Source organism: Dermacentor variabilis, chromosome 11, assembly GCF_050947875.1.
Source record: "Dermacentor variabilis isolate Ectoservices chromosome 11, ASM5094787v1, whole genome shotgun sequence".
In the NCBI taxonomy this organism is placed as follows: Eukaryota; Metazoa; Arthropoda; class Arachnida; order Ixodida; family Ixodidae; genus Dermacentor; species Dermacentor variabilis.
In genome coordinates, this window is record NC_134578.1 from 72,843,603 (window position 1) to 72,867,501 (window position 23,899).

Below are 23,899 nucleotides of genomic sequence, written 5' to 3' on the forward strand. Positions count from 1 at the left end.
CTTTTACACGTAGCCATAACAAGTAATGGTAATAAATATGGCATTAACTCTATAAGATTTGATCAGTCACTTAATTCTTAACTGCACTTTCACTGAGTATTATGCTTTAGCTACGTCTTCAGTGTAAGAAAAAGACTACAGGTGGCAAGCGTGCTGTGCTAATGAAGATTAAAGTGTGGTTATTGTGAATTATTTTGTTGTAATGTTGATTTTATCTTAACACCGAAACAACACAGGTGTGTTGGTACCAAGGACAACTTCAAATGGCACTTAGTTTAAGATCTGTATGAACCCATTACTATGAATTGATGCAAAACTCTCAAGGCCCAGCAGTGTTTCCAAAAGATGAAGCGCCAGCAGTGACGGCACACTAGGAAAGAACAAAGACAGGACTAGGCGCCTTGTCCTGTCTTTGTTCCTTCCTAGTGTGCAATCACTGTGCGAGCTTTATCTTTTGAAAGCTATGCACCAACTAACCCCACAACGTGTTTTACTGCAATACGTACCATTGTAAGGCCTGCTGTTATAGAATGAGGCCCATAAATGCAGATGGGTGCATTAATGTTACATTGTGACGCGACGTTGTGGCTAATATTCTCACTTACGCTTTATTTGTACTGTTGTGTGATTCGTATATGCGATGTGATGTGAGCTGCCGCAGTAGAACACTTGGCGCAACGAGCGTCGAACCCCAGATGTTCATTTTTTTCCACAGAGAAGTTAGCCCTGCAATATGTAGATGGGGCTGTCGTCCCTCCACTAGCCGAGCGAACGAACACGCCGAGGATGAAAGAGCGAACGTGGAGTGCAGCGGGAGATGAAAGACGGCCATAGCTGGGAGAGCGTGAGGAGGAAAATAGAGGAGGAGGCTACAGTGAAAACATGAGGCGGAAAGCGGAAGAGGAGAGCGTGGCGAAAAGATGGGGAGGAAGGCAGATTGCCGCACAAGAGGATACAAGGTGGCGCTGTAGTATCAGAGCGCAGTTCTTAAGCACCCGCTCCTGGGCTGAGCGTGGCCGTCCCTCAGCTTAACTGCAAGGACAAGCTTGTTCCACTGCTCGCAAGTTCGTGGTCGTCTTTTTCCACTGCTAGTTCCAATGGCGCTCATCGCGCCAGCGTTCATATACTGCCCCTCCCTCTGCGAAGGTGCTGACAGCACTAGGCCACTGGCAGTCGGTGCAGTGATTTCGGCCTCAAATTCTTTGCCTCAACATATCGCTAAATGAAAACACGTATACTGCTGCGCTCAAATTTCTCATTAGGGAGTATCGTAATCATCGGATATTATTTCTTTCACTCTTTCAGATTTGGTGTCAAAAACGACTCTTTTTTGCGAGCCTATAGTTAGTATGCATCTACCTAAATTTAAAAAGTAAGTTATCGCACGGAGGCGCTGCGATATCTACGTTATGTGAACCAAGTCTCCTTACGCGGTACAGACTTTCCTTGCAATTGACCTTTATAACGTAGCTTTTGCGTGTGTTCGTATTTTCTAGTATATTTGTTGCAATTCCCATAGACTGTATTGGGGGACGTAGCCAAGGCACAACAATTGTCCGAGAGGTCAAGCTATCCTACGCAGCAACAGCAGCAATGTTGCTTCACAACAACGACTGCAGTTGCATGGTTGACATGAAATAAGAAGAAACAACTAAGTTAAGCATCATGGCGGACATGCCCAGAAAAGAAACACAAAAATTAAGACGTTTTCACTACCTTGCTGAATTTAGTAACTGGTATTGCCTTATTTAAAAGGCCTAGGTTAAAGTGTCTGGAATAATATAACATACGTACGTACGTACGTATGTTAGAATCAAGTGGTTCCCGGCGCACGCGGGCAACGACGCGTCCGAGAAGCACGATAACCACAACGAGACGGCACACGCAGTGGCGCGAGCGCTAACCAACCGCGCCGCTGCAACCGACCGTCCAACGCGGTGTAGCGCCAAGGACCGCATGACGACGTTCAACGAACTTACACAGTTCCACCGCCTGGCTCGAAGGACTTTCCCACCCCCGCACCCGGGGTTGAGCCGAGCGGAGGCGGTGCTGTTCAGACAATTGCAAACTGGTTCTTTACCCACCCCAGTGTTAATGATTCATCTATACCCGAAATTATATGTGAGTGATGTGTGCCAATTGTGCCAGCGGGAGAGGGCCACCCTGACGCACATCCTATGGGATTGCACCAAGTTCCCCGATGAAGCTTCGACAAGTGCAACGATTCCGCCGCGACTCGCGGCTGCGGCGGAATGCTACGACCACGAAAGCCAAACCTGGGCCGTCCAGCAGGTCTCGGCGGCTCTTGAAAGACAAAGGCCGAGCGAAACCGACGGAACGTTGCCCCTCAGGGCGACCGACCGCGGGAGTAACACGCGCTGGAGTTGAGTAGGGACCACCCGCTGAGAAGACGTCAGGGCCCGCGTCACGGCGCCATTTAGTCAGGGTGTCGTTCTGCAGGCGACTACATGAAGCTGTTTCTCTCTCTTGTACGTGAAGGTGGTTGATATGCCGATCGTTTTCTGAGTTCGTGGGCGTGAGTTTTATTAGGATATAGAGTGCCGAGTGTTATGACTTACAGCTTTATTTTGTATCTTCCTCGTTCGCATATGCGAAGTTTCTTTTCTAATATTGAAACGCTGCGGTGGTTTGAGTCAGGTAGATTTCCTATCGCTTAGATTGCTGTTTTCTTTTCTAATTATTATGGTACAGGTTTCGCCGTGTTGCTGAGCACCGTACTACATAGCAGTAGGTTAAAAAAAGTCAACAAATACATTTAGATTTGACGTTTGACATTTGTATGGCAAAGACAGTACTTGGACCTATGCAAAACTGGCAGTGAACAGTTTTGCTTGTTATATTATTATAATAAACTACGCGGTTTTAAATGCCAAAATGATGATAATATTATAAAGTACGCCGTAGCGAGGGCCTTACAGACCACTTGGGGTTCTTCAACGTCCTCCCAATGCATGACACACGTTTTTTTTTTTGCATTGCACCCCGATCAAAATGCGGCCGCCATGGCCGGGATTTGATCTCCCGCACTGGGGCTTGGCCACGCAACCTCAAAGCCACTATGCCACCACGTCGGGTTTGGATTAATGTAGACGCGAATGACGCTTTTCCCGAGACTTAAATGAAATTAAATGAAATCATGGGGATTTACGTGCCGTAACAACGATCTGGTTATGACGCACGCCGTAATGGGGGACTCCGGAAATTTGGACCAGCGGGGGTTCTTGACTGTGCACCTAAATCGAAGTACACGGGTGCTTCCGCATTTCGCCCCCTACGAAATGCGGCCGCCGTGGCTAGGATTGGGTCCCGCTACCTCGTGCATAGCCGCCCAACACCACGGTCGCTAAGCAACCAGGGCGGGTACGTCCTTCGGTCTTCTCAACGCAGGGAGAGGGCAACGTGACTGGAGCGGACTGGTTGTACGCCATCAACGACAACTTGCCGCCGACGCTGCGCCTAAAGAACAACTCGCACATGGACACGCACAACCTGACGTACATCGCGGAAGTGATCAGCGAATTCTTCAGCAAGAGCAAGATCGAACTGGTCACCTACGTCTTCACGCTGGCCATCGCCGAGCTGCTTCGCTACGACTTCAACAGGTTGGGGCTGCTCTCGCACGGCGTCGTGAAGACAGTGCTTTGTTACATGTGCTGTTGCTGCACCGCACTATGCAGAAAAATCGTCCCTATGCTGAACACTCACCTAATGGGCAGCGTTGCCGATCCTCGCAGGCGTCCAGCTTATGCGAGGTTAAGAATTACTCGTGTTCCACGCGTATCTCTGGTGCTCCTATGTAAATACATGTAAAAGGACAATTCGTTTTTGTCGGCATACACTGCACCGAATTTGGCGAGAGTTGTTGCAGTTAAAAGATAATAATAATAATAATATTTGGGGTTTTACGTGCCAAAACCACTTTCTGATTATGAGGCACGCCGTAGTGGAGGACTCCGGAAATTTTGACCACCTGGGGTTCTTCTAACGTGCGCCTAAATCTAAGCACACGGGTGTTTTCGCATTTCGCCCCCATCGAAATGCGGCACAGTTAAAAGAAACACGTAAAATCTAGCGACTATTAGTCTCCAATGTTTGATTTAGCACGTCAAATCTTTTTATTCAAAATTGGCAAAAAATCGCAAATTTCCAGAAAACGAAACTGACAAGTTTACTACTCTGTAACTCAGTAACGAAAAAGTAATATTCCAATTCTGTGAATCGCATCTAATAGTACATCTAAATGGAACAAAATCGATATGTTACATATGAAGTTCAAAATATTTAGCAATGTGAAAATACAGCTTTTGCAGAACCCTTGTACGCAACGTAACGAATTCATGCAAAATATAACTTGGCATACCGAATTTGTCTGCGTTGATTGATATAATAAATGCCGCTTTCAGAACCGTGGCATCTATTCTTGATGCAGAGCTGTTAGCTTCCGAACATCCGAATTAAAAAAAAACAAAAAAAAATCTTCTTTTAACACAATACAGGCCCTAAATTGAACTCCCGCTTGCAACAGTCATTGAAATTCGACTTTCTCTCTCAAATAGAACAAACTTCGTTCAAATCGGTCCAACTGTTATCGTTGAAAAGCGTTCCTGCCTTTTACATATATTTGAATAAGCCCCGTTGGAGTAAGGCCTGAGCTAAAGCTTCCTCTTAAGAGGAGCACAGACGCTTCATCTACTGGGAGCCATAGACACGCATCGCCAACCGGTCTTGTAATTTCTCGCATTTGTTTTCAGCCCCTCAGCAGCTTGTAGGAATAGGAATTCGTTCTTCGCTTCGTCGACGCAAACATGGAGAAATGTTATGGGCATAACCGCACTGAGAATGTATATGAATAGATTGTCAATTGTAGTGGGACAGCTAGGCCTGTTTCTGTGGTAATATATAAAGAAAATTTTTTGATACGAAGCAGATGCGACTAAAGTACTCGTTCCATTCCGAACGGCTAGACCAAGTTTAGCCTTTAGTCGGTGGAGCGAGCAGATCAGTACGACTGACGTGCCTTGCGACATGGCCGGCTTCGATGAAATTGCCTCGGTGAACATTCCATGGTTAGTCGAACCAATGAGTGTCGCATGTTTTGTTTTCAGCTTGCCATATATTTTTAAGACATCTTAGTGTACAGGCGCGGCCACTGCTAGTAGGTACATGGAGCCCACGGTTTCGTTCCGCAGAGTGCCCCACCACCGGTCCATCACGAAGTATTGCGAGACAGGCGCAATCAAAACAATTGGTGAAAAGCCCGAGGAGTCATCTGCTATGGTGAGTCGTCTGCCAAGATTTCATGAGGTGCCGGTGGTCGCACTCCACAGAGCACTGCCACGGGCTCTCGTGTTCCCGCTAGCAGTGGCCGCACCTGTACACTGCGACAATGGTACACCATATGCATGGCCGCTGCTCGCTAAGTGGCTCTACACAGAGACACTATGAACGGAGGCCATATACTGAGCCCCTAAAGATAACGACATACATTTGCTTCACCACCTGAACCGGCGGGTAGGGGCAGACGACTAGGTCGGCGCCTTCCTGTTGGTGGAGCGGAGTCACGAGGTGGCGCTCGCGTCACTTGTGTGGAAGGAAACGCATGAGCGTTCGCGCGCTGCCTATCACGTCTTTGTTATCTTGATTTTAGAGCGCAGCTCTTAGACGCCCGTTCCTGCGTTGAGCGTCGGCGTGTCTCGGCGTTCCTCGTAACTGGGCGAACGAGCACAGCGAAAGATGAACGCGCAAGCGCGGAGCACAGCCGGGGACGAAAGGCGGCGATAGCGAAGGAGGAAAGCGGAGGAGGAGGCTACAATGAAAGTATGAGACGGGAAGTGGAAGCGAAAAGAGTGGGGAAAGCGTGCGAAGAAAAGGGGTAGGGCCGTCCAAGACGGGCTCTGCGTCAACGACCGCTACGCGATGGCGCCAGAGTAGCGTCGTCGGTTCACCGACGGCATGTGGCCAGCATGTCGACCGATGCTTTATATGGGGAAAAAAGCGCTGCGTGAGCGGAGGTCTGTCTGCGGCAGCTGCAGTAAATCGCGCCCATGCGTCACCCAAGCGCTGCCTCTCATGATCCCCGGATTAGCGAGGCATTCGCGTTACTCTTCGCTCCGTTTGCAATGTGCCGCACGAATCAGCCTCTCCGCGTAAGCCAATATATTGCGATAAAAAAACAGGTATAGAGCTGCGCTCAAATTTCGCGTCATGGAGTATCGTAATCGTCGGTGAATTCTTTTTCTGAAAGTGCGCTACTTCCGGGAATCTTTCTCTTTAAAAACTGGTCCCTAAATGAAGATTGTGCTTGTTTACAGTCGATAAAATTCATGTGTTTCTTTTATATTCAGCAAGTTCTTTTTTACTATCAATTTAGTGTTTACCTAATTGTTTAGTGAGAGCGTTCTGGGTTTCACGTGTATTTTAATAGGGAAACTGAAGTCGGCCCCGAGTTAAAGCTTCCTCTTGTTTAAAGGCGCTTTACTACTTTGCAAAATATTTGTCCTTTCTTTACTCGCAGAGAACACAGGTACATAGCGACGTGCTTGAAGTCCTCGTACGAGAACTTCCCAGAGCCCCTGAGGAGCCTGTTTGTCAACAAACACCTGAAGAAGAGCGTCATCGACCACTTTCGTATATTCTTCGAAAACATCAAGACAGAAGTGGTGCGTACGATGAATATCTCGATCGAGCGTGACAATGATCCGGCGCGGTCTGTCTGTTCTGGGTAGGGTGCATTCACACCGGCGAGATTGATAGAGGTCACACTACCGATGGCGACTGGCGATCAAAGAGCGACTCGCGGTGAACGATGTTCACGTCAAAGCAAATGCGACTATCTGTTGCCACCGCCGTAATGCCTTGCGATTACTGCCGTTTCCGTCTGCTCGCACCATCATCATCCCGTAAAATAACACTCGGCCAGTTACGACGTCCTGCTTCTGCGATGGTGATTGGTTCAGCAGTTTGGCGCCTGCATTTGCGCGGCTGGAAAATCGAGCAACGAGCGACTGACCCAAAAGAGTAGCTTTTCGGCGGGCTCTTGTGACTAACTTGGTCACGCGGCCTCTGCCAGTCGCCGTTGTGAATCAACCCCGTCAGTGTCAAGTCTACTTTCGTCTGCGTGAAGCCTTGCGCCGTAAACACAGTTATGGATGGCCCACCAACCAGCTCAAGCTGCTAACCCTTAACGATTTGTAAACTTTGTTTATCAGATTTTCCTGCAACTTACCTACCGATTTTCCTGCAGTATTTGTAAGCCATTCGAAACCCTAAATAGAAATTCACGCTCTGCACAATTGGTAGAACTCATCTGTTTCTCTGAAATGCAGCGAATTTAGTGATTGCACCCGAAACGTTGAACCCTAACGATACGAACTTCTCGCGTACTTGTGCAGCAAGACAGCGTTTCCACCTACGACTGGATGGACCAGAACACGCGCATCAAGGCACGCGTCAAGATCAACACGGTGGGGCTGCGAACTGTGGAGAGCACTACTCGAGAGTTGAACCCCGACGAGGAGCCGATGTCCGGGGATTTCCTGTCCAACTACGTGGTGATTGCTCGCTACAACAAGAAGCGTGCCAACCGCTATCCAGAACCGAGCCAGAAATTTCAACAGAACCTCGACCTGATCATCGGGAACGTAAAAGTGGACTACGAGGACAACGAGATCAGCGTGCCGGCCAGAGACCTGCTGGAGCCAGTTTTCTACGAGGACGTACGTCGTAACTCGGTTGCTAGAAACCAATTGCTGAACCGAGATGATTGTTGGTTTTAGCCAATAAATTCGTCAAGTGAAATGCGGGAAAAAAATACCCAGTTGCGCAAGCTGTCTGCGAACAGGGGCCGAAAAACGTAAAACTATTCCAATATGTTGTTATTCCAATCTCCTGACGTCAAATTTGAGTAGCGGCCGACGCAAGCACCGGGCGGTTACCCGGAGGCGTTGTTTCTTTGCACTATGTCCGATACCGTCAAATCGTCCGAGATTGGAGCCGAGAGCCAGCAGGGCTGACAACGGCGCAACGATCTCGCTGAAATGACATCACTTTCAGTATGACCCCATATTCGAGAGGAGCCATCGCACAAGACAGCAGCAGCAGTAGCAGTGGTAATGTTGGATGAAGAGGCGAAAAAAGTTTCGCTTTGATAGCTGGCTGAGAGCTCGTGTGCGACTAAGATGCGTCATCTGCCATCAGCCGTTCCGATTATTTCACTGGTGCTCGCATTCACTATGGAATGTACAGCGCTATTCTTGTCGTGCGTGCAATCTCATTAGACAAGATCCTAGCGCTGCAGTATCAGCGACAACATTAAATAAATTTCAGATATGTTAGACGCGTTTTACGCCAGTTGATAACCTCATAGCAGTGACGATCCCGAGAAATGTCACCGGCAAAAAGCGAATGACATTTCATTGACTGCTCTGTGCTGTTTTAAACGAGTTCTCACCGTGGCTCGGCAACCTTGGGCTGACTCGCAGGCGAAAGAGAAATTCGTCAACCTCTCGGCACTCGGCACTGTGGTGGCAGCCGAGGTGGTCTCCGTGGCCTTCTCGCCGTCCGGCTCCAGGTTCGCGGCCGGTGGTCTCAAGATAGACTGGTGGCCCGAGCGCGTCGCCACGAACTACCAAAAACGCTTGAAGTGAGTCTTCATCTCTAACACTCTACGGTTGTGTCGAGCGCTCACGGGGCGGGGAGGGAGAAAGGGGAGTAAAGTGGGTGAATCTTATTGCAAAGAACAGGACACCGATATGCTTGTGTAGGCTGTGAAATCGAGCTGGCCCTATCAGGAACGCAGCCGCAGGGGGGCCACGGCAAATGTCTTGTGCGTGTGGCAGAGGGTGTATGGGTCCTAGGGTACAGAAATGATGCAAACAAATACAACAGTGACACTTGTTTACGCATTAGAAAGCTTACACGTCCAACTGTTCTCGTGCGGTTGTGGTGGCCAGGTCGCCTCAAGCTGTCCTAAACAGCTTTTTTCGTGGTCACTGGCAGCGTTGCCTTTGTCGGTGTTAGCTGCAAATAAATCCAAATTCAAACTTACGTTGCAGCAAGCGGGGGATCTTCCGATTTAATTTAGTAATCGTGCTCGCTCACTGTTCGTAGTTTGTGCTTTTGTATTTCAGTGGGCAGTAAGGTATACAGAAATGACCTCCCGAAAAGTGGCACCCGAGACAGCCCTGCTTCGCTCGATCCACGGGCTGACAGATGATAGCAGACGCTCACGTTTCCGTCGTGGAAGGGGTTGAGCCTTCCTGCCTCTTCCAGCTGATGTCTCTTGGCGCCTAATATAGACCTTATGTGTGGGAGCGCAGGGACGCCATAGCCGAGCAAGCGTGAAATTTCTGCAACAAATTGCACACTTGCAGGCCAATTCCCGTTGAGCACTGGTTTGAGTTCAACGAATTTTCCCTACTGTGGGATAGTGCGCTCTCTCAAAAGCGTCCAATTTTTCTGGGATGGACGAAAAGACTGCTGAGCTATGCCTCTCTAAGGGATGCGCGTTCTAGGATGGCAGAAGTTGAGGGGGAGGGGGGAGGGTCCCTGAAGTTAGGAAACTTGCTGGTGCAAGTTCGGATCAGCTAGCGTAAGACATGGGTAATTGGAGATCGCTGGGAGAGGATTCTGTCCTGCAGTGGACACGAAATTAGGCTGGTGGGAGAACGCCTTTGAGAACGCCACGCGTGAGCCTAAATTTAGCTCCGATAGCGTCATGCATGACACGACTACTGCGCTATCTGTGCATGCGACCTATTCATTATCGAATAGTGGCTTCCTTGCTCTGCACAACAATCCCGAAGTGAGGCTCGTGAATAGCACGGCTGCAAGGATACAGGCGATATTATAATATGTTTTCGTTACGTGCGGTGTGCGAAGCGTTCCAGTGTTTAAGAAGGATTTGAAAAAGATCCGCTCACAAATTAGTGTTGTATTTCAGAGCGGTATATGATGCATCAATTACATCAACTTTGTCATCAATTTATACGTCAACAAAATTTCACTATGGTTAAATTGGTTACAAACGAGCATTAGACAAAACAATGTCGACAAACAGCAGACGTTATAATTTTCTGTCAGTCTGACTGCCTGTGTGCCTGTTTGTTTACCACGCCATGCATCTACTTGTGCAGCTGTTACGAGAGTGAGTACGCCCAGCTTAGGGATGCCGTTACGTTGGGCAACTCTACCAGCTCGGGGCCACCATCAGAAGAGGTCCTGGAGTACTTGATGACGTACAGCCGGGGCCTCGAGATCGCCTACAAGATGGCCGACATTTCGGACAACAAGAACAAGCAGCTGTTTTTCACGCGATTCTGCCAGATGTTTTGCAACAGCAACCAGTTCAAGAACACGCACGCACGCAGTACCCTCAATGTCAAGCTTGCCTGCATGTATCCGATGCTGCACAGCGAAGGCTTCCGCGAAGCGTTCGAATGCGACCACACGCACACCCTCTACCCCAAAAAGAGCTGTCCGCTCCTGTAATCGGCAGGATGCTTCGCCATGCCTATAAGTTTAAGGCTTGTGCTGCGAAGTTAGCGCTTTGGCTTTGGACTTGGTATCGTCTTTGTGAAGGTACTTGACGCATCGCTCCCAACGTGTGTGTCTGACCGTGGGTGCCCTTCGGTCACCTGTTTACGACACACTGTTTGCAACACTGTTTGACTAATATAGTTTTCGCCTGTAGATTTTAGTGTCTCTTGAACTTGGCCTGCCTAGAATGTGTAATTACTCGCTTTTTTTTTCTATTCGGACGAAATACTGTTGAGAGATATTCCGCAGTAACGGTTTTTCAACGCACGCACTAGTGTGACGTCGACTGGAGCGTAATTTAGGACTGCTGTCTAAAATCTTGTGCCTGTTATGCAAAATAACAAATAAAATACCGCATATTTTTGACCGTTCATTCAAATCGTTTGACTAGCTTATATCTAGATACTGCAGGCTGTCCGTATATCAGAACGTACTTTGAAATTAAAAGTGCTCATTGTGTGAAAGCTGAAACACGGTATTGGCCTAGGCATGTTGATTTCGTGTGTTCAGCAAGAAGTTTAGTTAATGCATTGAATTATAATGTTATTTACCCGTGGAACAAAAATTATTACAAACGAAAAAAAAAATCTTGCGTGGCGCGGGAGAAATGCCGAAGCCTAGGAACAAAAATGGATTTCTGCTCGCAAAATTAGCGATTGTGACATCCTCCACTTGCGTAATCTTTTTACAGGTATAACTGTGAAAACCTTGAACGGTTGACCCTGAGAATCGAAATGGAGTAAGAGCATAGAAAGACGAGTCTAATCATGGAGGAACCGGCAAAACGTTATATTTCGGCGCAGCGCCGATCATCTCGTGTATGAACCGAAAAATCGATATTGCTTGAGGAAGCGCTTCGATCCTGTAGTATACCTATCTTTAAGTCCTCATTAACAAAAGTATTTTGCTGCGTTCTGCTAATAAAGGCTCCACGAGTCGCTGAACGCCTCGGTTTAGGTTCTGAGAACGCGAAAAAGAAAAGCGAGTTGAGCTTACAACGCCTGCTCGGGAAGCTTAAACGTTTTATTACAGGTGCCTGCGATAAGCTGTGCTTGTGACGCATTTTGCGAGAAGCTTTCTCTGGCGCTTTAAACCGAAGCTTCGGGTAGTGACCATACTACGACCACACATATCGCGCTGGTTGTTTGGCAGCTTGTTTATTTGCACTTATTGTCTGCCCTCGTGTGCGATGCTCTAGAGAAGCGTGCAGACTTGCGCGAGCAAACGGAACCCTGGTATCATTTTCTGAAGGGGACAATTATAGAATCCCGATTATAGCGTACCATGTGTCTTCAATTCTTTCTTGCCAATTTGCGGTGGGTGTTAAGTGCCGTCCACATGCGTGTTTCGTTCTTGTGTTCTTCTCTTACCTCCTCCCCCATTTTTTGAAAATTTTCTCTACCACTTAGTTTATTTCCTGTTCTTCATTCACTGTTCTTTTCTTTTTACCATATTTATGGAGGTGGTAAGCGTTGCCGCATGCGCCATTGAGCTCTCTTCCTTTTGTCTGTGTTTGCGTTTATGTCCGTTAAATGAAATAAAAAAATAATTAGTGTTAAGGGAGCCAGGAGGAGCTACCTCTGCATTCTCGAGTGGTAGTTGCAAGAGGCCACTGTGGCGTGGGTGCGATCGGCCAACGCCCTGTCTTGTGCGGTAATACCACCGGGTCCTTGAGCAACAGACATGAGTGATTTAAAAAGAATGACAGAATGGACTGGGGATAGGATTCACAAGCGCAATGCAGTCTGACAGGCTGTAGAGACCGCCAAGCTTCTCAAGCATTTGAGGGGGTAGAGATGGAAATAAAGCGACCTTATTTGCAACTTTGTTCCAGTTTTATTTTTCTGCATGCTGTATATTTTTTTACGGGAGGTAATTTGTTACAGTGGGTCCGCTTCCATCATTAGCGCTACCACGTCTTGAACAGGGATGTTTTATGACTCATTATGAAGACATCTACGAAGTAACACAAGCAATTTGACATACGCGAAATGAATAAAAAAAAAAAACATACCCCGCTCCCAATAATAGCTTGCTCTTCAAGCAGCCCAAACTGGCAGCATTGCCCCGCGAACTGCGAATCTACACCTAGAATGGTGGTGACGGTGTCAGAGCGAGTGATTTGATTTCCACGCGAGAGTTGAGATTCAAGAGGCTGATGCAGGACGGATGAAGACCGACGTTGAGGGTATACCGGCACGATTACACCAGACGCCGAAGCAAAGGCGAGTTGCGTAGCAGGACGGTCACCATATCCAGGTATTCCCGGGCATACAACAGTGCAACAGCGCCAGGTTTACCTGAAGCCCTTGTTTATATTTAATTATGCGTCCTACGAAGTCCATAGTAAGTTTCCCTGGTGCACCAGGTGAACTAAATAAGGCACCTTGTTTTTATATTCTGTTTAAGGGAGGGGTACGTTGTAGGTAATACGCAGGCGAAGTTCGAAGTGATGGACTAATTAAGGCAGTCGCACTAAATTGCGTATGCACTTAGGTCCATAGTACTGTAAGTGTGCATTACGAACGACGCACTATTTGTGAGACTGCCCTGGGAGAACTAGGATAACATGGCCGGATGAAGGGAGGGAGGACACAATGGACAATGCTCTAATGAAATAATGTATTTATGCTCTCCTGCCTTTGCAATTTTCTTGTTACTAGTACTCGAGAGCGTTATAAGCAGGCAAGATTTCAAACGCGCCAGCCATATACAGGCAACGTTTTAAACTATGGCAGTTGTTGACAGTTGACGGAAGTATTCATTGCCAACTGCTCCAAAAAAGAAAACAAATGAAACAGACTACTTCGCCGGAAATTTGGTTGCGATTTTGTAAGGTCGCACAAGCCTACTGTCAACTACATTTTGTCATCTTGCAGTAAAGCTGACTGCGTCGGTAGTGGTTCAGCATGGGCGTCTTGATGCATGTCTTAGTGTCTTAACACTTGAAATCGACCTCGTAGGGTACCGTAAGCGACGTTCTGCCACTACTGCTTCTTGGGTTGCCATATTACTGTCACGAATACATCGGCCAAACTGCAACAACTGATTGCGTTTTTATTATAACTAACAGACCACGTTTGTTGGGGGAGCTGAAGTATTGACAGCTGAGCTACGGCATGCAATATGACTATCGAAAAGCGCTCAGCGTTACCAGCTGTTTTTCTAACATATCACTATCCGTAGTTACTCAGTGGCTCTGACAATCTGTGCCTGATGTCGAGGGTTCGATATACGCCCCCCCCCCCCCCCCATGGTGAGCTAATTTCTATGGAACAAAAGACTAAACCAAGTGTATACAACATTTTCTCGGTGCCCGTCAAAGAACTACGTACGGGAGGTAAAATAAATCTGGAGTGGCGTATCTCATACGCCACTCTTATCTCATATGCAAAATGCCGCTCCTCACGCTGCGCTGCCCAAAGCGCCCCAGGCTGCACGGACTTTGCTGCAACTCCTACCTCCAACCGTACGTTACCGACCGAGGCAAGACAACGTCTTGGCGTTGGCTGTGGTTGGGACTTGCCTTCACAAGAGCTCACGCAGCGCCAGACAGTGACTGGATGTATGTGGCTGTGACGAGAACATGGACCACTCATCTCACCACTGTCCTTAATTTCACTCACATAGACATTCATTTTCCATCGCACGGTGACGAACTGACAATCGCCCGCTGCTCGCGCAGGAGCTATACTGGAACACCGTCGTCACGGCTCGCCGGTCTACAAGGCCAAAACGGCGGTTGAAGTCACCTTCGTGCTTCTCGAGAGCGTCTGTGCCAACGTCTCTGACTGCCTGGCTCCGTCCCCGCGCGCTTTTGTTCACCGCTTTCGTTCGCCATGTCTTCTGCATCCCCCTACCTCCACGCACTCCTCTCTCATTTTGCTATTTAAAGAGGAAAAGAACCGCCACTTGAGACGGGACCTAAGACGAACAAGCGGACGGCATGAGCGGTAACTAGCAACTGAGTCGTCGGGCCAACTGGCCCAAGGTTCCGCCCTCTTGAACGTCATTTTACTATTCTCATCTTCCCCTCATCCAGTGTAGGATAGCCACTGGGTCGTTTTTCTAGTTGACGTCTCCTGACAAGACAAAGCGCATCGGGCACGCGTTACCGCTGACAACAGGTGTGTTATTATTTGAGTGCCCACCTAGTGGACATGTCCATTCGACTGCTGCTGAAGCGCTGACTGGTTGGCGGCGCCTGTCTCCTTCTGACGCCTATCCCAGCCAAGCCAATCAGAACTTCAGGAGCAGGCAAAATGGACATGCCAACTAGGTGAATACTGCAGTATATCGCCCCCCCCCCCCCCAGCTTCAGAGGACATTCACTCGAAACCCTCCGTAAGCATGATCCTCCTCATGCACGCATTGAACCAATAAGGCAGCATGCAAGCCATGATTGCGATAGTCGGCTCACACTTAGCTCGCTTGCATTACTTGCTTGAATGATGCGAAACAGGAAACATGCGTTTCCCCTTTCTTTTTTACCGCAGCCGTGGTCGAGTTGTAGAGCGGCCGCCTCGTCTGCGGGAAGTTGTAAGGTTCGGTTCCCACGCGCACACACGCACACACACACAAACACGCACACACACACGCGCACACACACACACGCACGCGCGCGCACACGCACACGCACAATGTTTAAGCCGCTCTCACGGCGGACATTTTCCACTTGGCGGACATTTTCCAGGTGGAGGCGCTTTCGGATTGGAGACAAACGCCTCTTTCCAAGCGTTGAGGGCACATAATGGCCTAGCACCAGCCTCGTACTCCTCGGACGTTGCGCTCCGTGCAGCCATGAACGAAACACCCAACAAACGCAAGGTTTACCTGGGTTTGTTGCATCAGTGATATTGACAACTCGCGTATTCGGCGTGCCATGACACGAAGCTAATGCTATAATATTCAGTAACCAATGCGCCCAGCCTTAGTAACTTCGAGCTAATTCTGTGTGAGAGAAAGCGAAAGCGAAAGAACAAGGATGGGACGAAATTACGGATGCGGACGCAGATGTGATGCTTTCAAAAGCACCAGGAGGTCATACCGTCTTATGACGCAACTGCAAAGTGCGTGTGCTGCAAAGTGCTCGTGGTGGGCAAAAATTAATAGCGGCGGCAGTGGTCAAGGAGAGGACAGACGAAATGCGATGCTATTGGCATTAAAGCTTCAGTTTATGGCAGCCCTCCATAGCAGCACAAGGCAACGCTGATCGCAAGAGGATTCCTTTGTGGTGCGCGATATTTCATGTATTAATTCATCTATGCACCTGTAGAGGGATGCACCTGGGTTACGTGCAGTAGCAGGGGTTCAGCAGTATGGTATCCGCAAATGACAAACGCACATAATTAGTTCTCACATGAGGCACGTACCCAGGGTTCTTTCTCGGAGGGGGAAACCCTTTTGTATGCAAATGAGGGGCGTACTTTTACTAGTACAAATGTGAATAACGCCCACTATTCGCCATAAAAACGCGTAAATCCACAAACGAGAAATGAAAGAAGGTGTACTTTACAGCTACGCCGGTGAGATACACCGCTCCTTTATTTGGCTAACAAAGAACCATGTCAAATGGACACGCGCAGGAAGAACACTGCCAAGATCAAGCAAAGAAGCGAAAGGGTAAAATAAAGATTACGTTAGCGGAAAAGAAATAAAAAAAAACTGCAGTTGGCAACAAAGGCACACGGACCGCGCGGAGTGGTGTTACTCCGCCAGCCAATCATAGAAGCAAGGTCGTTGTCATGCGGCCTTTTAAAAATGGCGTCGTACTTGATACTTCCGGAGCGTCTGATGTTCTTGAAGAGTCTTTTCAACGGTGGAAGCAATGAGGTGTGCAACAGACTTGGGCAAAATGAACGGAGTCTGACGATTTCACTCTTCAAAAGTCTGCGGTGCAGTTCATTTCAATGCTGAACCCGTTTTACTCATGAAACGTCAGGGCCAATCGAAGTGAAACTTCACAACAAATAGATGCAGTGAAGCAAGCACGTTGTTTCAGTTCAATAAAGAGGCATTCGCCATTCCACTATAATAAGCTAGTGAAAATGTATAAAAATTACGCGATAATAATTTTATTTTTGTAGTTACTACCTTATTTGGGTAACATAAAAGTTTGATGTGCGAATTATTTGCAGCCATGCGGGAGGAACAGTGGCTCGTGGTTATGAGGGCGTGGGCGGAGCTTCATGGCAGACTTAAGTTGTATGTGACTGTAGTAGCGTTTTTGAATTAGCTCTGGAAGAATTATACAGAAATATATATTTGCGGAACAATCACAGTCATTTTGGATCCCTCGTTTACTGCTCTAAGAAGTGCCACAACCGACTCGTACGTTATTTGGGAAGTTACGCAACGATGCGGGACCGCCAGTCGCGTACAAACGCGTATGGCGCAGGAAGCTGCAATTCTACGCGTTCTGCGCCCACCACCGAAGGTTACAAAAACACCTACATAAGCGCAGCAGAGAAGTAGCTACGTTAGGTGGCTCGAACGATAACTGTAGAAGCACAGGGAATTGTCCTCCAGTTCCGGCGGCGTTTTCTCTACTTCCTTGTTAAATAAAAAGATGTTGATTTATAAACAATTTCATAAACAACGGTTAAAATTGTTAATTTTCGCTTTTTCTTCCTGTTTGGCTGTTGCCTTGGCTCTCTCCCTTAGTAGATCGCTTACTTTCTCAAATCCTTGCAACTCTTGTTTCCAGTTGGCAATTTTGCACGAAATGAGCTGTACAATTAGGGAAAAACCAGACGAGTTAACGTGTGACAATCACATTGCCTACGAGTTTAAGGGTTATTGCAGGGTTTCATGATGGACGCTGTCTCGCATTATTTTATTGTCCACCTTATCTAGCCCATATCACGGGTATATGGTTTTGAGGATCTGTCAGCGTCGCGACGAGCCGTCACTCGAGGAAATAATGAAACAAAAAGAAAAGTTACATACAAGTGGCGTTTTCTCTCGCCCCAACTCGTTCCACGTGCATGCAGACCGGCTGACCGCGAACTGAATCCTATTCCTGGTCCCTGAATCAGTCTAAACGAAGAAGGCTGAACTAACGAAGCAACAACGATGGGCGTGACCGTTTAATAGACAGTGACAACTGAATTCATCTCAAGTTAACCGCGCGGCCACCAAATTGATGAGGAAACTGGCCTTCACATCCCAGGAGACGCCGATAGCTACCGCCAAAGGGAGTGATAAAGGCAGCGAAATATTGACCGCCGAATAGTTGTCAAGCCTGAACATTGATCTGACAGCGCTTTAGGAATGTGTGTGAGAAATGGTGGCGTGGACGGGGAGGAATACACACACACACACGCACGCTCGCGCACACACACACACACACACACACACACACACACACACACACACACACACACACACACGCACACACACACGCACACACACACACACACGCACACACACACACACACACACACACACACACACACACACACACACACACACACGCGCACACGCACACACGCACACACACACACACACACACGCACACACACACACACACACACGCACGCTCGCACACACACACACACACACACACACACACACGCACGCACGCACACACACACACGCACGCTCGCACACACACACACGCACGCTCGCACACACACACACACACACACACACACGCACGCTCGCACACACACACACGCACACACACACACACACACACACACACACACACACACACACACACACACACACACGCACACACACACACGCACACACACACACAGACACACACGCACGCACACACACAGACACACACGCACACACACACACACACACACGCACGCACACACACACACGCACACGCACGCACACACAGCCACGCACGCACGCACACACACGCACACACACGCACACGCACGCACACGCACGCACATGCACGCACACGCACGCACACGCGCACCACACGCACACGCACACACGCACACACACACACACGCACACACGCACCGCACGTACACGCACACCGCACGCACACGCACACGCACACACACACACACACACACACGCACACACACGCGCGCACACACACACACACACACACACACACACGCGCGCACGCACGCACGCACACGCACACGCGCACGCACACGCGGATGCGCACGCGGATGCGCACGCACGCACATGCGCACGCACGCACGCAAGTCGGCATCACCCTTATAGGTGGAAGCTTGGACTAGTTAATGATTCAATATCGACATGTGTGCACAGCGCAAAAGACGAGGACTGAAAGGAAGAACATGACACAGCGCATGTGCTGTGTTCTTCCTGGATCTCTGCCCACAGCCAGTGACATCCAACGGTAGCTAGTGGACTCAAGATAAGTTCCTGGGCACGCGCGGCCGACGTATCTGATCTCGAGACCAGCCACTACCGCAAGACGTCGCATGCTGGTTCCAGAGCGCCCCGGCGGCCGCCGTTCGCGCGCTCTGCACATGCGTACGTAATCAAGAACTGTAAGCTGCGAAAGCGCAAGGCAGCGCAGCTCACACATTTCAGTTCATGCAGAAGTCCTTGATGCGAAAGCATCAAATGGCCCATTGAGCGAAAAAGCCGGCGTCGGTAGCTTGTAGCCACGAAAGGACACCCTAAAGTCCCACTGGCTGCGACGTGAGGCCACGAGCACGCCTCGACGCAGCAGAGCGGGCGAAAGGGAACCCCTGGTGGCAGGCTACCGTTCCAGGTGCTGCGTGATGGGAGAGGGCATCGCCGCGACGCCACGTCACCCTCACTCTCCCTCTCGGAAGCGGGCGCGCGCCGCGCCCTTGCCGGAACTGCAGGCTGCTTCTGCTGCTCGCTGGCTCGTGCAGCATGTACCGCTGTGGTGCATTACTCGCAGCGCAAAACTCGAAGGACCACTAATAAAAAGAACAGGACAATAAAAGAAGCGCAGCTGCATCGGTGATACGCGGATGGCCGTTTGGGCTATTGTTTTTTTTTCGACTTCAATCCATTTGCTTCCCCTTGTGATTAGAGTAAAAAAACTAATCGCAGTGTCATTTTCTTACAGAATACGCGCTTTCTTTCAGCTCACAGCCGTTATAGAACGCTGTTTAAGGTCCTTCCCGATTTCCACGCATTCGTTTGCGGGCTGCAACGTGAATGTAGCGCGTCAATACGCAACGTTGTACATGAAGAAAAAAAAAACTAGCGACTTGCGCATTCAATCTCATTCGATCATACATCAGAGACAAATATTGATCACGGAAGACTGGGTACTTTGATCGATGGGCAACCACGTGTCCTGCGTTCGATGATTCATCACATTCCTGTCTCGCCTCGGATGTTAGATAGCACGGAAGGCAGGGGTAGGAAGTGTCAGACGCGGTGGAACTTGGTATACGTACTGGACTCGCACCGGCGAGGTCAGGAAAAAGAGCGTCCTGCTTCGCAGCCTACATTTGCATTCCTTCCCTTGATTCTGTTTTGTACTGAGTCTGAAGGGCCGCAAATGTAACGCGTAACGGAATCTGACTGACTAAATTGTAACAAACAGACGACATTTGTATATCACGTGAAAAACAATTCTACATCTTTGAATCTATCTGCATGTGCTTGAGCCTATATGTTTATTTATTTTTTTTTTGCTACACGACACATGTGCATGAACCTGTCAAGAGGAAGCTGTCAAGAGGATCAAAAAAAAATCTCACTAGGCTCCTTTTTGATAGCCTTAGTTGTCTCGGAGTTTTAGGTTAGTTTTCTCTTCGAGTAATAAGTGGCATATAGAGACACATTTGAAATTCACTTCGAATTTCCATTCGTGCCCTTGCTGAAGTCTGTAATTGCGCGAAAGAAATCGTGTGGTTTTTCGACGAAGTTCTTCCGCTGCGAAGAAGCGAGTCCAAAAAAGGCGGATGAAAGACAGCAGTAGCAAATTATTAGACTACATCATGTAGTAAATGTGGCATTCTCACGGGTAGTGGAAATTTCTGTACACATTCGCTTAAAAGCTGAACAGGGATGGTGGACGAAAGTTGCGTGCGACCGTTCGCTTTGTTTCACTTGGGCTGGGCGGCGCCACGGAAACTGCACAGATCACGTGATATCCGGCACTGGGCGCCCGGGCAGACGGGCGTTATCAAGCCGCCATCCTTTTCAGCTCTCTCTCTGGCATGATCATGTGATCTGTCTTAAAAGACGTTAGGAATTTTTTGATGACTACGCATCACTATCATCATCACCATTATCATATATTTATGACCACTGCAGGGCGAGAGCCTTTCCCAGTCATATCGAATTAGCCCTGTGTTGCGCAAGCTGATTATAAGTTGGGCCTGCAAATTTCTTAATTCCGTCCCACGACCCAATTATCTGCCCTTCTCGACTGCGCTTCCCAGAGACCCAGATTTGCGTGAAAACGCTGATAAACAGAAATAAATAAATAAATAAATAATTAAATAAATATAGATGGATAGATAGATAGTTAATAGATAGTTAGATAAATAGATAGATAGATAAATAAATAAATAAAGATAGATAGATAGATAGATAGATAGATAGATAGATAGATAGATAGATAGATAGATAGATAGATAGATAGATAGATAGTAAAGTACTATTTCATTTGAAAACGAGGGCAACTCTATGTGATAGTGGCTGCGGCTGGGGAAGTTGTAATCACACAACTGGACTTTAATAATCGAGGATGTACCTGATGGAAGGATGCGAACGTCCTGCCATTGAGCTTAATATAGCATCAGCCGCTTAAGACCATCTCTCAGCAACCTTTAATCACCCCTATATCTTGCGTTACTTCACTTCATCGTGTATATGCCAGCAAGTTGTCTAGAATGCGATGGCTAATGGAATTCTAACAGCATTTAGAACATTTCCTTCCTGGGCAAGCACGTGGAGTACATTTTACATAATTTTTAGGTTCGTCGCTTCCGCCTTTAAAAAATGCAGACGAAGTAAATAAACGGCATCAGTGGCTGCATGGCAAACTTTAGATTGATGGTATTTGCTTACTGGCTGATGTGAAAATGGTCACGTGAAGATGATGACAAAGCGAAAATAGATTGCCAAGCTGCAGGATATTTTTAACCACGCGAAACGAAAGAAGACGAACACTCGCTATAAAATATTGCTCTAGTGTTATGTTTGTTCATACAAATCCAGGATACATTTTCTCAATCTGCGATCTATTCGGGGATGCAAACAGAGGAGTTATGCAAGCCCTAGGTATTTTTCGCCGCTTCATCTTTAGCTATATGGCCACGTGCAACTGAACAAATAAGCGGGATGCCAGATCAGTTGAAAAGCCTGCGAACATTTCGGAACGCGGGCCTCTCACTTCCGGGAAAATTACTAATGCACTCTCGGTGGTCGCCGCTATATATATGGAAAGTGCTGCCTAAGGGCGTAGCCGTAATATGAGTCCGCCCGTCGAACAACGTGTGACCTCGAAGAAAAACAATCACGTGACTCAATGAGCACGCGCGCTCATCGGTGGCAAAGCTTGTATAAGAGATTCCGCTCATGACCTGTGAAGGATGCCGCTGAGAGATTTGCCGTGGTTGATATTGAAAACAGGTTGTGAAATAGGCACAGGCTGTCTAGTGAATGCTCAAAACAGAAAGAGCAAAATGCCGGTCATCGTAACCGAGGCCGCGCATATATTGCTTTTTCATGGTATTTAAGTACGCTGGGTTGGCAAGAAAAGCTCAACAACTGCTTAAAAAGATACCAATTTGCACGAGTTAAAATAACACACATATGTCAGGCAATTAGAGCAGAATGGATGCGAAGAAGATGAGAAATGACAATAAATAAAACGCTGACTTAGCATTGTGTTCCACCTAACCTTTATATTCCCTTCTCGTGCTTAAAATAATATTTGATTGGAAAACAGAGCTCTATGTTTATAAAATAGTTGGTGTTGTCAGTCTCCTTTCTGCATTATTTACATGCCCTGAATTGAGCAGCTGATTTACTTATACAGTATCACAATATATCGTGCTGGTGTCTGGAACCCTTACATAAACAGTGGTACGTTCACTGTTGCGGTGGGTGCCGTTATCTTTTTTATGCGCTAGCATCCACGTACTTTTCGAGGGCTGTGTTGGCATCCATGTCTCTATCTAACCGATTCCCCGCCTACTTGGGTCACTGGGAGTTTCCGCGGTCGTACGGGTAGCGCATCAGACAGCTGTGCTGAGGAAACAACGTTCAAAGCGAACCCTCGGATGAACTTGGGTCACTAAGTACGTGGTAACGTGTACGTATACGTGCCGCTCTTCAACGGATCTATTTCACGCTGACATTCTATTCGTGCTGATTATTCTAGCATTCTATTCAGTCTATTTCACGTTGACGAATCTATCCCACGCTGCTGCTTTTGCGGTGACGTTGCCTCGCTAAGCCACATCCTCTTTTACTGCCCGGAGGATCCCCCGCCCACTGACCTCGTCTTGTCGCCCCCCTCCCCTCCCACCGAGGAACAATTTAGGCCCTTATCTTCACCAGCCATCGTGACATCCGTGACACAGCTCTCGGCACGAGCTGAATACGTCATCGAGAAGCACAGCCTGGCAATCTACGTATCCTAGCCACCCCTTCAATTATATAGTTGTAATTCACTCTCCCACCAAAGGTCGTGTGCTCTAGTACCTTAAGAGGAAGCTTTAGCTTGGGTATCTAAATACATGTAAAAGGAGAATTCGTTTTCTAGGCAACCACTGCACCAAATTTGACGAGGTTTGTTGCATTTAAAAGAAAAGCTTAAGATATGGTGACTGTTGGTTTCGAATTTTTGAGTTAGGTTGTCAATTTTTTATTAAAAATTGGCAAAAATCTCCAAGTGGATTTGGTTCCCACCCAAGGTCGAGGATTCGATTCCCACCAATGGTAGTGGTCACGAGTGTCGTACTTAAGTCTTTCTTAATTTCCTGCGCCTTAATTCAGTTCCGGTTAATTTATATCAAATGTAGTGGTTTCAACTCTGGACCTTCACAATGTTAATTGTAATCCAACTCGGAGGTATGGCCGCTTCCCCCATGTCTCCAAGTGAGTTTGACTCCTACCAAATGTCGATGTTCCGACTCCCATCAAAAGGTTGTCGGTTCGAGTGCCTTAATTAACTCGACTGATTAATTGTGTCTTAATTAACGTTGCCTTAAAGTACGCCACAGGCCGCCACAAGTCGCCTCGGCTTCATGCTTATTTTATAAGCAAATTGATGCCTAATTCGCCCTAATTAATACCAAAGATCAAAGATTCGACTCCCAACAAAGGTCGTGGGTAATAATTTAACTTCGCCTTAATTAACACCACAGGTCGCGGGTTCGACTCCTTATGAATGTCG

General features: G+C 47.9%; 1 protein-coding gene across 1 annotated transcript in view; it reads left to right on the plus strand.

Moving 5' to 3' along the window:
• Positions 1-11,121, plus strand: part of LOC142563330 (membrane metallo-endopeptidase-like 1) — a 54,527-nt gene extending 43,406 nt beyond the window's left edge. Inside the window, exons 12-16 of the mRNA XM_075673890.1 lie at positions 3,409-3,623; positions 6,536-6,680; positions 7,413-7,736; positions 8,502-8,662; positions 10,155-11,121. Coding sequence (XP_075530005.1) covers positions 3,409-3,623; positions 6,536-6,680; positions 7,413-7,736; positions 8,502-8,662; positions 10,155-10,509 — 1,200 coding nt within the window. The 3' untranslated portion in view covers positions 10,510-11,121. The remainder of the gene's footprint in view (positions 1-3,408; positions 3,624-6,535; positions 6,681-7,412; positions 7,737-8,501; positions 8,663-10,154) is intronic.
• Positions 11,122-23,899: the final 12,778 nt, after the last annotated feature.